The following is a 13,362-nucleotide window of genomic DNA, read 5'->3' on the forward strand; positions in this document are numbered from 1 at the left end:
TTATTATTATAGTGTGGCACGTTAGACAAAGTTTGACCAGGTGAAATGACTCAAACAGAGAACAAAGGTACGAAAACACCAACTGGAATGGACTTATGCTGTCTTTAAATAAAGTGAAGTTGAGTGGTAATTTGTTTTTGGAAACACCTAATAATTCATTATTCCAATGACACAGTCGAACGATGCGCTCATGTTTGATTGTGAGAACTTTTTAATGGACTTCTGCCTTGGAGACTTTGTATATGTAAGTATTATGCTACTATAATTATTTGAAACTTGTTTTTATTGACAAATGTGGTGTTTTAGACTTCATTGTTGTTCAATTAAGGGCACTTATTACGTACAGTATGTATGGATTGTGTGCTTAGCTGCTAGCTCCTAGTTGCCTATAGTATAAAAATCTAAAATACAAGAAAAGATCAACCTTGTTTGCTTATTGGAGGACATTTAGATGTTAACTGACTGTGCAGCTTTGCACAAGTAAACACTTGTAACTGCGTGTAATGGAAGTTATATTGGAGATCTTAGATCAGTGGTTCTTAACCTTGTTGGAGGTACCGAACACCACCAGTTTCATATGCGCATTCACCCAACCCTTCTTTAGTGAAAAATAAAATATTGTTTTTTTTCAAATTCAAGACAAAGTTATATGTTTTTGGTAACACTTTAGTATGGGGAACATATTCTAAGTAACAAAGACTTAATTTAGAGTTTTTTGGACACTAGGGGAACATATTCTAAGTAACACAGACTTAATTTAGAGTTTTTTGGACACTAGGGGAACATATTCTAAGTAATAAAGACTTAATTTAGAGTAATTTGGACACTAGGGGAACATATTCTAAGTAACACAGACTTAATTTAGAGTTTTTTGGACACTAGGGGAACATATTCTAAGTAATAAAGACTTAATTTAGAGTAATTTGGACACTAGGGGAACATATTCTAAGTAACAAAGACTTAATTTAGAGTTATTTGGACACTAGGGGAACATATTCTAAGTAACAAAGACTTAATTTAGAGTTATTTGGACACTAGGGGAACATATTCTACGTAACAAAGATTTAATTTAGAGTTATTTGGACACTAGGGGAACATATTCTAAGTAACAAAGACTTAAATTACAGTTATTTGGACACTAGGGGAACATATTCTAAGTAACAAAGACTTAATTTAGAGTTATTTGGACACTAGGGGAACATATTCTACGTAACAAAGATTTAATTTAGAGTTATTTGGACACTAGGGGAACATATTCTAAGTAACAAAGACTTCATTTAGAGTTTTTTGGACACTAGGGGAACATATTATAAGTAACACAGACTTAATTTAGAGTTTTTTGGACACTAGGGGAACATATTGTAAGTAACACAGACTTCATTTAGAGATCTTTGGACACTAGGGGAACATATTCTAAGTAACAAAGACTTAATTTAGAGTTTTTTTGGACACTAGGGGAACATATTCTAAGTAACAAAGACTTCATTTAGAGTTTTTTGGACACTAGGGGAACATATTCTAAGTAACACAGACTTAATTTAGAGTTTTTTGGATACTAGGGGAACATATTCTAAGTAACAAAGACTTAATGAAGAGTTATTTGGACACTAGGGGAACATATTCTAAGTAACAACGACTTAATTTAGAGTTATTTGGACACTAAGGGAACATATTCTAAGAAACAAAGACTTAATGAAGAGTTATTTGGACACTAGGGGAACATATTCTAAGTAACAAAGACTTAATGAAGAGTTATTTGGACACTAGGGGAACATATTCTAAGTAACACAGACTTAATTTAGAGTTTTTTGGACACTAGAGGAACATATTCTAAGTAACAAAGACTTAATGAAGAGTTATTTGGACACTAGGGGAACATATTCTAAGTAACAAAGACTTAATTTAGAGTTATTTGGACACTAGGGGAACATATTCTAAGTAACAAAGACTTAATGAAGAGTTATTTGGACACTAGGGGAACATAATCTAAGTAACAAAGACTTAATTTAGAGTTATTTGGTTAGGGTTAGAGGGTTAGGGTCAGGGTTAGAGAGTTAGGGTTATAATAAGGCCATGCCGAATAAGGCATTAATAAGTACTTAATAATGACTAGTTAAGAGCCAATATTTTACTAATTTGCATGTTAATAAGCAACTAATTAATGGTGAATATGTTCCCCATACTAAAGTGTTACCATGTTTTATTACTGGTGCACAAAATGAAGCGTGCATGAACATCACCTTGTTCAAACAACAAAACCAACACAGTGCATAAACTCACAACAAATGACACACCTGCAAATCAGTCTGACTTCTGCTGTTGCCGTATCCGTAATACGCCGATAGGGAGAAGTTTGTATTTACACGATGAGTCGGGTGTGTCTCGACCTCCGCCGAACCCCTGAGCCCGACTCACCGAACCCCTAGGGTTCCATCGAACCCAGGTTAAGAACCACTGTCTTAGATGCAAGCCAATATCATTCAATATTTGTTTTGTGCAAGTGGACCGATATGAATATCGGATCGGGACACCCCAAAATGTAAACCCAAATATATACTAGATATATATAAGATATTTGAGTTAAGAAGATTCCCAAAATTTGTGTCCTTGCTTGTCAGGTAAGAACCATTAATGTTACTTTCATGTGGCTATGTCCTTTCATTTCAAAGTAAAAACACTTGTCCTTGCATCCATACCCGTCTCAGACACACATCCATCCATTCATTTTCTACCGCTTGTCCCTTTTGGAGTATCCCGGCTGCACTCGGACAGAAGGCAGGGGTACACCGTGGGCAAGTCGCCACCTCATCGCATGGCCAACACAGATGGACACGTGCATTTCAAGACCTATCTAGTATCCATCTTGGGTGACTTACTCGAGGATCCTTCTGAAGGAGGGTGTGAGGCACCGCTCCGGGCCGTGATCCGACGTCAATGGGATTGGATGCCTGAGAGGGACAGGTCACATATAAATTGATCAGTGTAAGTGACCTAAAAATGATAATGTTTCACTGTATACCCTGTCAGGTCTTCAAATAGTACAACGTGCATGTGTCAGCTTACCAGTCAACGGCAATGTTTAGAAAATTGTCATCAATTCTTAAACTATTCTCCCCTCTCCCCTCGGGCAGGAGACCAGGGGCCGTACTTATCAAGCTTCTTAGAGTGCCATTTTACACTTAAATCCTGAGAATTTGCGAAATTTTGTCCTACTCTCAAACTTAAGAATAAAAGCTTTTTATCAACGTTCTTAAGTCTAAGAATCACTCCTACTCTCCACGATATTTAAGAGACCTTCAGAGGTGTCTTAAGTGGTTAGGAGTTGCCAGCAGGGGATGGCACTGAGGCGAGAGAGACGTGCGCGAACATCCAGGGAGCGGGTTTGTTTGATGACGAGCAGCTGATCAAACGGTATCGTTTAGACAGAGCGGGTATTATTTTTGTCACAGATTTAATACTTTTCGATTCCATGTTGATTTCTGCATGTGGCTGCAGTGGGCTAGTATATATAGAGCCACCCACAACAGTTTCAAATTAGTTGCCTAATTAATGAATTGGAAAGAAAATGTTATGAGAGTAGCGTATGTGTGTGTGTGTGTGGCCCTTTAATAGGTGACAGCATGTGAGGTGAGTGACGTCAGTGAGTGTGTGGGCGACAGAAGAGAGGGGGCGGTAGCGTGAGTGCCGGCGGGGACTAGTTTGTTTTGTATTATTTTGTAGTTTATTGTCAAAATGTACACTCCCATTGTCCACTTAAATATTTCCAAGATATTTCTTTATTCTTAGACAACGGATTCCCTTCCGTGATTGGTCATTTCTATGGACACAGAAATGACGTCACCTAAAATTCCGTTTACGGCACATAGTAATGTCGTAATTCAGCTCTGAGTGTGACACTTAAGATTCAGTCCTACACTTCGCTGAAAGTGTGAGTAAGACGCTTGATAACTAACTTTTAAGTGCAGCTTTCAGCGAATAATTTATTTACTCTTAAGTCAACTCTTAGCAGACTTCTTAGGAGTAATTCTAAGAAGCTTGATAAGTACGGCCCCTGGTAGCTCAGTTACAGCTCATGTTATTACCTATTCTGTGTTATATGTGTTTCACGTTGCACCAAGTAAAATTCCTAGTTTGTGAACCCGTTCTCAAACAATGGCAATAAAAACTATTCGGATTCTGATTCTGAGATCCTCCAGCCACTTCAACCCTCCTCAGTAGCATTTTTAGCTCAGTCATCCTTAGGTCCTACTGCTCCATAGAACTGCACCAGACTAACGTCTCTGATCTCGCTCATCTCAGAATGCCTGGATCAGCTCTATTAACCCATCCTTAAATCACGGATGCGAAAATACCCTAAGTCATCAGTTCTCACCCCCCCAAGACTCTTTCCCAAAATACTTTGCAGAGGATTTCGAACCATCTGGCGAGGCCTTTGACAAATATGCTTCTCCATGACGGACGGAGCCCATCGGGAATAAGGCCAGGGGATTTAGACCAGCTTTGATTGGTGGTCACACCAGGTCAGAGCCGCCGGGCGTCTGCCAGACACGACCACACCCTCCTCCCCACATCTTGCAGGCCCTTAGAGGCATTTGTCGCCTGAACCGACAGATGTTATCTAATGCTGTCAGCTGTTTTCTGTCACAACTTAGGTGAACACACAGCTCTGACTCTGTTTCATACTGAGACAATTCTGGTTTCTCATTGCATACAACTCATTTAAATATGAGGGTGTTACAGTAAGTGGAGACTGAACTCTTACAAGTAAATCACACTTGTGTGTATGAGATACAGCAGTGTTTCCCACACATTCATTTATTTGTGGCGGCCCGCCACAAAAGAATTGTATTTATTTTTTTGTCCTGTCCAGCTTCTCAGGCAAATCATATAGTTGATGTAGATGCCCGTATCGGCCGTTCAGATTTACTTTACAAAAGAGAAGTGTAGGATCAAGATTTTTGGAGCTCTTTGTTCAGTGGATCAGATGTTTGATGAAGCTTTGTGTCTATCTACCACCACTACTGTTTTATGTTTATTTGTTACTGACTGTGGCAGGACACCTCTGCCTCTGTTTCACTTTATGTTGCTGGTAAATAATATGGTTGTAGTAGTAGGCTAAAGTGAAATGATTTAGTATGCACTAATTAAAGGGGCAGAGCTTTAAGAGACATTTTAGCTTTTATATTTTTATAAGATATATTTTTTGTAAGAACCACAATTAATAAATATATGTCGGTGAATAACTTATTGTTCAAATCTGTATATAAATATGTACATAAAGTGTTGTAATTATATTGTAAAATGGATGGATGGATGGACGTTTAAAACAAAACGGTTATTATTAATTAGTAAGTATACATTTTTTGAACCTTTTCAGAGAAAATCATATCATTGTAGTAAATTGTGCAAATTACTCGATGATGTCATGGTGACCACGCCCATAGCCACGCCCCCGCCGCCACAGGTATCTTGGCAGTTTATGGGAAACATAAAGTGAGAGGCAGGCGTGCCAATGACAGCCGGCGCACAAAACATCAAACATGTGATTTAAACCGTTTCATGCAGCATAATAACATGTTTACTGTATCAATGATGGTGTATACTAACACAGATAGTTGTGCTGTTTTTGGTTTTGTGGGATTATATGTACACACTCACTGGCCACAACATTTGATAGACCTGCAAAATCTCATGAAGTGAATTACATTTATATAGCGCTTTTCTCTAGGGACTCAAAGCGCTTTTACATAGTGAAACCCAATATCTAAGTTACACCAGTGTGGGTGGCACTGGGAGCAGGTGGGTAAAGTGTCTTGCCCAAGGACACAACGGCAGTGACTAGGATGGCGGAAGCGGGGATCGAACCTGGAACCCGGCCACTCTACCAACCGAGCTATACCGCCCGTACGGAGAAAATGACTGAAAATGTATATTTGAGGATACAAATATTTTGAGCCTCTCCGCTAAAAAGGTGATGCGAATCAGTGTTTCTTAACCGTAGGGCCCAATGTTGGGCCACGAGCGCACATGGGTCGCAGCGGTACTCCGTTGTAATACACTTTTCCACCACTCGCGGCAGTAAAAACAATATCAAACAAACTGAAGATGTCTGGCGCTAAAGTCAGAGAGGTTTCTTAAGCACAAACGTTATGATTAAAGTAGGGTAGATGTATTTTCTTTAGCACTTGAATTGTATTGACAGCTTATTTAAGAAACATATATATATATTTATTTTTTATCATTAATTTATCTGTATATATATGAAGTGGCGACTTGTCCCAAGTGCAGCTGGTATATATATATATATATATATATATATATATATATATATATATATATATATATATATATATATATATATATATATATATATATATATATATATATATATATATATATATATATATATATATATATATGTATTAGGGCTGCAACTAACGATTAAGAGGGGGGGGGTTACCCACATATGCGGTCCTCTCCAAGGTTTCTCATAGTCATTCACCGACGTCCCACTGGGGTGAGTTTTTCCTTGCCCGTATGTGGGCTCTGTACCGAGGATGTCGTTGTGGCTTGTACAGCCCTTTGAGACACCTGTGATTTAGGGCTATATAAATAAACATTGATTGATTGATAATCGATTAATCTGTCGATTATTACTTCGATTAATCGATTAATAATCGGATAAAAGAGACAAACTACATTTCTATCCTTTCCAGTATTTTATTGAAAAAAAACAGCATACTGGCACCATACTTATTTTGATTATTGTTTCTCAGCTGTTTGTACATGTTGCAGTTTATAAATAAAGGTTTATTTAAAAAAAATAAAATAATAATAATATTTTTTTTAAAAGCCTCTGCGCATGCGCATAGCATAGATCCAACGAATCGATGACTAAATTAATCGGCAACTATTTTTATAATCGATTTTAATCGATTTAATCGATTAGTTGTTGGCAGCAAAACAACTAATCGATTAAAATCGATTATAAAAATAGTTAGCGATTAATTTAATATATATATATATATATTAGGGCTGCAACAACTAATCGATTAAAATTGATTATAAAAATAGTTAGCGATTAATTTAGTCATCGATTCGTTGGATCTATGCTATGCGCATGCGCAGAGGCTACTTTATTTATTTTATTTTTTATTTTGTTTTTTATAAACCTTTATTTATAAAATGCAACATTTACAAACAGCTGAAAAAACAATAATTAAAATAAATATGGTGCCAGTATGCTTTTTTTTCTTCGATAAAATACTGGAAAGGATAGAAATGTAGTTTGTCTTTTTTATCCGATTACTAATCGATTATTCGAATTAATAATCGACAGATTAATCGATTATCAAATTAGTTGTTAGTTGCAGCCCTAATATAATATATACATATATATATATATATATATATATATATATATATATATATATATATATATATATATATATATATATATATATACATATACATATATATATATATATATATATATATATATATATATATATATATATATATATATATAAACACACATATGTATATGTATACATACATGTATACATACATGTATATACATACATGTATACATGTATGTATATATACAATATATATATATATAAATATATATACACATATGTATATGTATACACATACATATATACATACATGTATTCATGTATGTATACACATACATATATACATACATGTATTCATGTATGTATACACATACATATATACATACATGTATTCATGTATGTATATATATATATATATATATATATATATATATATATATATATATATATATATATATATATATATATATATATATATATATATATATATATATATATATATATATATATATATATATGTGTGTGAATATAAATATATTTTCTGCGTCAGTGCGTTGGTGTCTTGACAGAATTTGTATACCTGCTCTAGGAGCACTTGCATACAGAAGAGAGGAGCTACACTTCCATGTTTCGATAGCAGTTTCACGCATTAAAAAGACAAAATGTGGATTGTTACGATCATGCTTTGATTGCCAAAGATGTTGGGCGACATATTTTTTCTACCTAAATATATGTTTGTGATATTCTGTACTTTACACAAAATATAATATTCAGCCTGTTAAACGTTCTGTAGGTGCGGACTATCAATCAGGACAGGTTATGGAAGACTATACCATAGCGATGGTTAGAACTGTAATTACCCGATTTGGACTGCAGAGGGCAGTGCATGCCTGCAGTATTAAACCTAGTCTCAGTGGTAGCGAAGACGAAGTTCCTTATATGCCATTACAACGCACTTTATTTCAATCTGCCAGAAAATGTCGGTAGAAATATCACAGACTAACACAATAGCATGATCGTATTATAAGACAGTGTTTTGTTGATTAGACCGGATGTGAAGCATAGCATATACAAGTGGTTTTTGTTTGTAGATTAAAAAAGATCAGAGATGATTATCACATACCCACATCTCTGTCAATGTAAACAAAGAAGTGACACCGAGGCATACATGCTGGTGTACCATACATGCTGGTGTACCATACATGCTGGTGTACCATACATGCTGGTGTACCATACCTGCTGGTGTACCATACATGCTGGTGTACCATACGTGCTGGTGTACCATACATGCTGGTGTACCATACATGCTGGTGTACCATACATGCTGGTGTACCATACATGATGGTGTACCATACGTGCTGGTGTACCATACATGCTGGTGTACCATACGTGCTGGTGTACCATACATGCTGGTGTACCATACATGCTGGTGTACCATACGTGCTGGTGTACCATACATGCTGGTGTACCATACATGCTGGTGTACCATACATGCTGGTGTACCATACGTGCTGGTGTACCATACATGCTGGTGTGCCATACATGCTGGTGTGCCATACATGCTGGTGTACCATACATGCTGGTGTACCATACGTGCTGGTGTACCATACATGCTGGTGTACCATACGTGCTGGTGTACCATACATTCTGGTGTACCATACATGCTGGTGTACCATATGTGCTGGTGTACCATACATGCTGGTGTACCATACATGCTGGTGTACCATACATGTTGGTGTACCATACGTGCTGGTGTACCATACATGCTGGTGTACCATACATGCTGGTGTACCATACATGCTGGTGTGCCATACATGCTGGTGTACCATACATGCTAGTGTACCATACATGCTGGTGTACCATACATGCTGGTGTACCATACATGCTGGTGTACCATACATGCTGGTGTATCATACATGCTGGTGTACCATACATGCTGGTGTACCATACGTGCTGGTGTACCATACATGCTGGTGTACCATACATGCTGGTGTACCATACGTTGTGGCGGATGTGAGGAAAACAGGTGAGTGTGTGTTTATTCAGCCCAATGCTTCCATATAACTTGAGGATTGGAATGTAGGAGCTGACCTTGGGCTGGAAGGCTCCTTGCAGTGAGCTGAAGGGTCCTGAGTGTGGGAGCAGTGGGGGCATGCCTGGCATGGTAGGGGGGTAGGAGGGGAAGAACTGAGGAGAAAAAGGAGGGAGAAAAACCTTTGATAAAATCAGATGTACCGAGCATATGTACACACATAACCAGATGCTCTGAAGACAACATTAAAATAGGTCAAACAATGATCATACCAACCCCGTTTCCATATGAGTTGGGGAATGGTGTTAACTAGAGATGTCCGATAAATGCGTTAAAATGTAATATCGGAAATTATCGGTATCGTTTTTTTTATTATCAGTATCGTTTTTTTTTGTTATTTTTAATTAAATCCACATAAAAAACACAAGATACACTTACAATTAGTGCACCAACCCAAAAAACCTCCCTCCCCCATTTACACTCATTCACACAAAAGGGTTGTTTCTTTCTGTTATTAATATTCTGCTTCCTACATTATATATCAATATATATCAATACAGTCTGCAAGGGATACAGTCCGTAAGCACATATGATTGTGCGTGCTGCTGCTCCACTAATAGTACTAACCTTTAACAGTTAATTTTACTCATTTTCATTAATTACTAGTTTCTATGTAACTGTTTTTATATTGTTTTACTTTCTTTTTTATTCAAGAAAATGTTTTTAATTTATTTATCTTATTTTATTTGATTCATTTTTTTTTAAAAAGTACCTTATCTTCACCATACCTGGTTGTCCAAATTAGGCATAATAATGTGTTAATTCCACGACTGTATATATCGGTTGATATCGGTATCGGTAATTAAAGAGCTGGACAATATCGGCATATCGGATATCGGCAAAAAGCCATTATCGGACATCATAATTTAAACTAGTCTTAACTTGAAAGAAATACACTCTATACATTGCTAATGTGGTAAATGACTATTCTAGCTGCAAATGTCTGCTTTTTGGTGCAATATCTACATAGGTGTATAGAGGCCCATTTCCAGCAACTATCACTCCAGTGTTCTAATGGTACAATGTGTTTGCTCATTGGCTCAGAAGGCTAATTGATGATTAGAAAACCCTTGTGCAATCATGTTCACACATCCGAAAACACTTTAGCTCGTTACAGAAGCTACAAAACTCAACCTTCCTTTGACAAGATTGAGTTTCTGGAGCATCACATTTGTGGGGTCAATGAAACGCTCGAAATGGCCTAGAAAAAGAGAACTTTCATCTGAAACTCGACAGTCTATTCTTGTTCTTAGAAATGAAGGCTCAAACACAAAATTGTTTGGGTGACCCCAAACCTTTGAGCAACACAATTTCCCAACTCGTATGGAAACGGGGTTTGTACATGAGAACGGCGAGCATAAACTTACATTTGAATGATGTCTGATGAACGGATTGTCGAGTTTGGGAGTGTATTTGTCGAACTGGAAGAGATGAAACAGAAAACATTTCAATTAGAAGTGATCACAACTCAATTCAACACACTTCTTCAACCCTCACATCTTGTTATTAGAAGGGAAAGAAAACAAGACATATGATCAACATCTGCATAACAGTAATAAAAGCAGGATTAATAAGCCCTGGGGTGAAGCAGCTGGCTTTCATCAGTCATCGGTTTGTTTAGACCGCATTGGCCAAATCGGCAGTAAAAAATGAGTGCCAAGAAGAGCGCAGATTTTCCGAGCAAGCGTACAAGGCTCGGTCGGGCATGCGGGCCCCCCGACTTGGAACTGCTATCACCGTAAAACCAGCCATGTTGCTTCTATTCATTGGACATTTTATTGAAATGTGAAACTAATCGTTTTTGACTATGGCTTTTTTTTTTAAAAACAGGCCCCAATAAGACACACAGCGTTTGTTTTGGATGGCAGAAACCTACACTTTGAAAGCCATTTTAAGCCAGAGACAAGTCCACTGTTTGTGTATAAACGTTTTGGAAAATATAAGCAGGCTTTTGTCTGCTCTTACGGATTTATTGTGAGTGGAACAGACGATATTAGTAATGGTTCGGAGCTCTTTCAGGACGGCTCGGCGTGTAACTGATACCTCGGAGAGAAAAAAACCACACAGCCTCTAGAAATGCTAAATTGACGTGGCGAAATCTTTTTAGTGGGAGAGCTCGAGTCTAGCAGAGTTGATAATTTGCCGTTTAACAACTGTATCCTTCAAACGAAAAATGTTTTGATCATGCCCAGAGCACATGAGGATCCCATCAAGGCAGCCTGGAAGTAGAGAAGACAGGGATAACTTTGTCCCGCACATGAATGGACCGCATTGTAAATCTGTTACTCCGGCCAATACAGGCTCTCTATTTGGAAACTAATTACAAGTGACAGTAACCAATTCCCCTACACAAATACACAAACCATTTGCAGGTACTTTTAGCGAGTGTTTTTATAAACTCTCTGGCTGGCACGGACATATTTCAGTTCACATAAAGCAGAGTGTGTCTGAATACATGTTGCTGTCACACAGGGTGGTTTTGCAGTGAGAGGGTTTGAAGGTTGGCTAAGAGTTTGGACTCTCTGGCGTAACAGGGACTTTCGCAACTGCACGCAAAATGGCCGTTCCCCGGGTTCTGACGGACTTCAATCAAAGACAGACGCCCTACACACATCAGTGTGTGAATGGGTGAATGTGGAAATAGTGTCAAAGCGCTTTGAGTACCTTGAAAAAGGTAGAAAAGCGCCATACAAGTACAACCCATTTACTTAATAATAATATTCATCCATTTTCTAAATAATCAGTTTTGTGGGGAATAGGGCTGCAACTAACGATTCATTTGATAATCGATTAATCTGTCGATTATTACTTCGATTAATCGATTAATAATCGGATAAAAGAGACAAACTACATTTCTATCCTATCCAGTATTTTATTGGAAAAAAACAGCATACTGGCACCATGCTTATTTTGATTATTGTTTCTCAGCTGTTTGTAAATGTTGCAGTTTATAAATAAAAAGGTTTAGTAAAAAAAAAAAAAAAAAAAAAAAAAAAAAAAAGATTAAAAAAAAAAAAAAAAAAAAAAAAAAAATCGATGACTAAATTAATCGGCAACTATATTAATAATCGATTTTAATCGATTTAATCGATTAGTTGTTGCAGCCCTAGTGGGGAAGTGTTCGTACAAAGTGGGGACGTTTTGGATAATTTAAAAAAAAATAAATAAAAAAATAAAAAAATAAAAAATCGATGACTAAATTAATCGGCAACTATTTTAATAATCGATTTTAATCGATTTAATCGATTAGTTGTTGCAGCCCTAGTGGGGAAGTGTTCGTACAAAGTGGGGACGTTTTGGATAATTTAAAAAAAAAAAAAAAAAAAAAAATGAATAAAAAAAAAAAGAAAAAAAAAAGAAACACAAGGGAGATTTGGACGAGTGGCAAGGGAAATGACTAGATTTAATTTTAAAAATGAGAGGAGATGTGGAGCCAACTTCCGAGCTCTTTAAAGGCCTCTTCTGCATTTAGGAAGGACCGGCCTGTTTAATTTTCTGACACCGGGAAAGGGAAGTCTTGTCGCTTTATGGCCTTGTAAAGGGAGAGAGAGAGAGGGAAATTTGGCACTGTAATTCATGGTGCCTGACACGGTTTTATAGTAAACAGCTTTGTCTGATTAAAGCTTAATCTTTCATTCTTTTTAAAAGATATTCCCTACCCACCCCTTGTGGCAGGGGGGCAAGCGACAAGAGCGCTGCCATTCGGGTAAGCCAGCTGCTTGACGAGGGCATCGAACAATACACAAATACTCTTCATTCCATGATTTACTCCCATGTCACATGGCTGAAATGACACAAGCGCCAACTGGAGGAGAAAGTGTGGTTATACATGTGGCTTTTCATGACAGAACAGCAAAAACAACTACGACATCATTCATTCATTAATCCTGCTTCTCGAAGCATGCGTTTGAA

At 37.1% G+C, this 13,362-nt stretch overlaps 1 protein-coding gene across 5 annotated transcripts in view; it reads right to left on the reverse strand.

Annotated features, from left to right (window-relative positions):
* The window catches only part of fbrsl1 (fibrosin-like 1), a 178,000-nt gene that overhangs the window by 26,913 nt on the left and 137,725 nt on the right, over positions 1-13,362 (reverse strand). For all 5 annotated transcript variants that reach the window (XM_062051651.1, XM_062051650.1, XM_062051648.1 and 2 more), the window contains 3 exons: positions 10,818-10,871; positions 9,450-9,545; positions 2,877-2,948 (listed from right to left, as the gene is read on the reverse strand). In XM_062051651.1, coding sequence (XP_061907635.1) covers positions 2,877-2,948; positions 9,450-9,545; positions 10,818-10,871 — 222 coding nt within the window. The remainder of the gene's footprint in view (positions 1-2,876; positions 2,949-9,449; positions 9,546-10,817; positions 10,872-13,362) is intronic.

The sequence above is a fragment of the Entelurus aequoreus genome, linkage group LG06, assembly GCF_033978785.1.
Source record: "Entelurus aequoreus isolate RoL-2023_Sb linkage group LG06, RoL_Eaeq_v1.1, whole genome shotgun sequence".
Lineage (NCBI taxonomy): Eukaryota > Metazoa > Chordata > Actinopteri > Syngnathiformes > Syngnathidae > Entelurus > Entelurus aequoreus.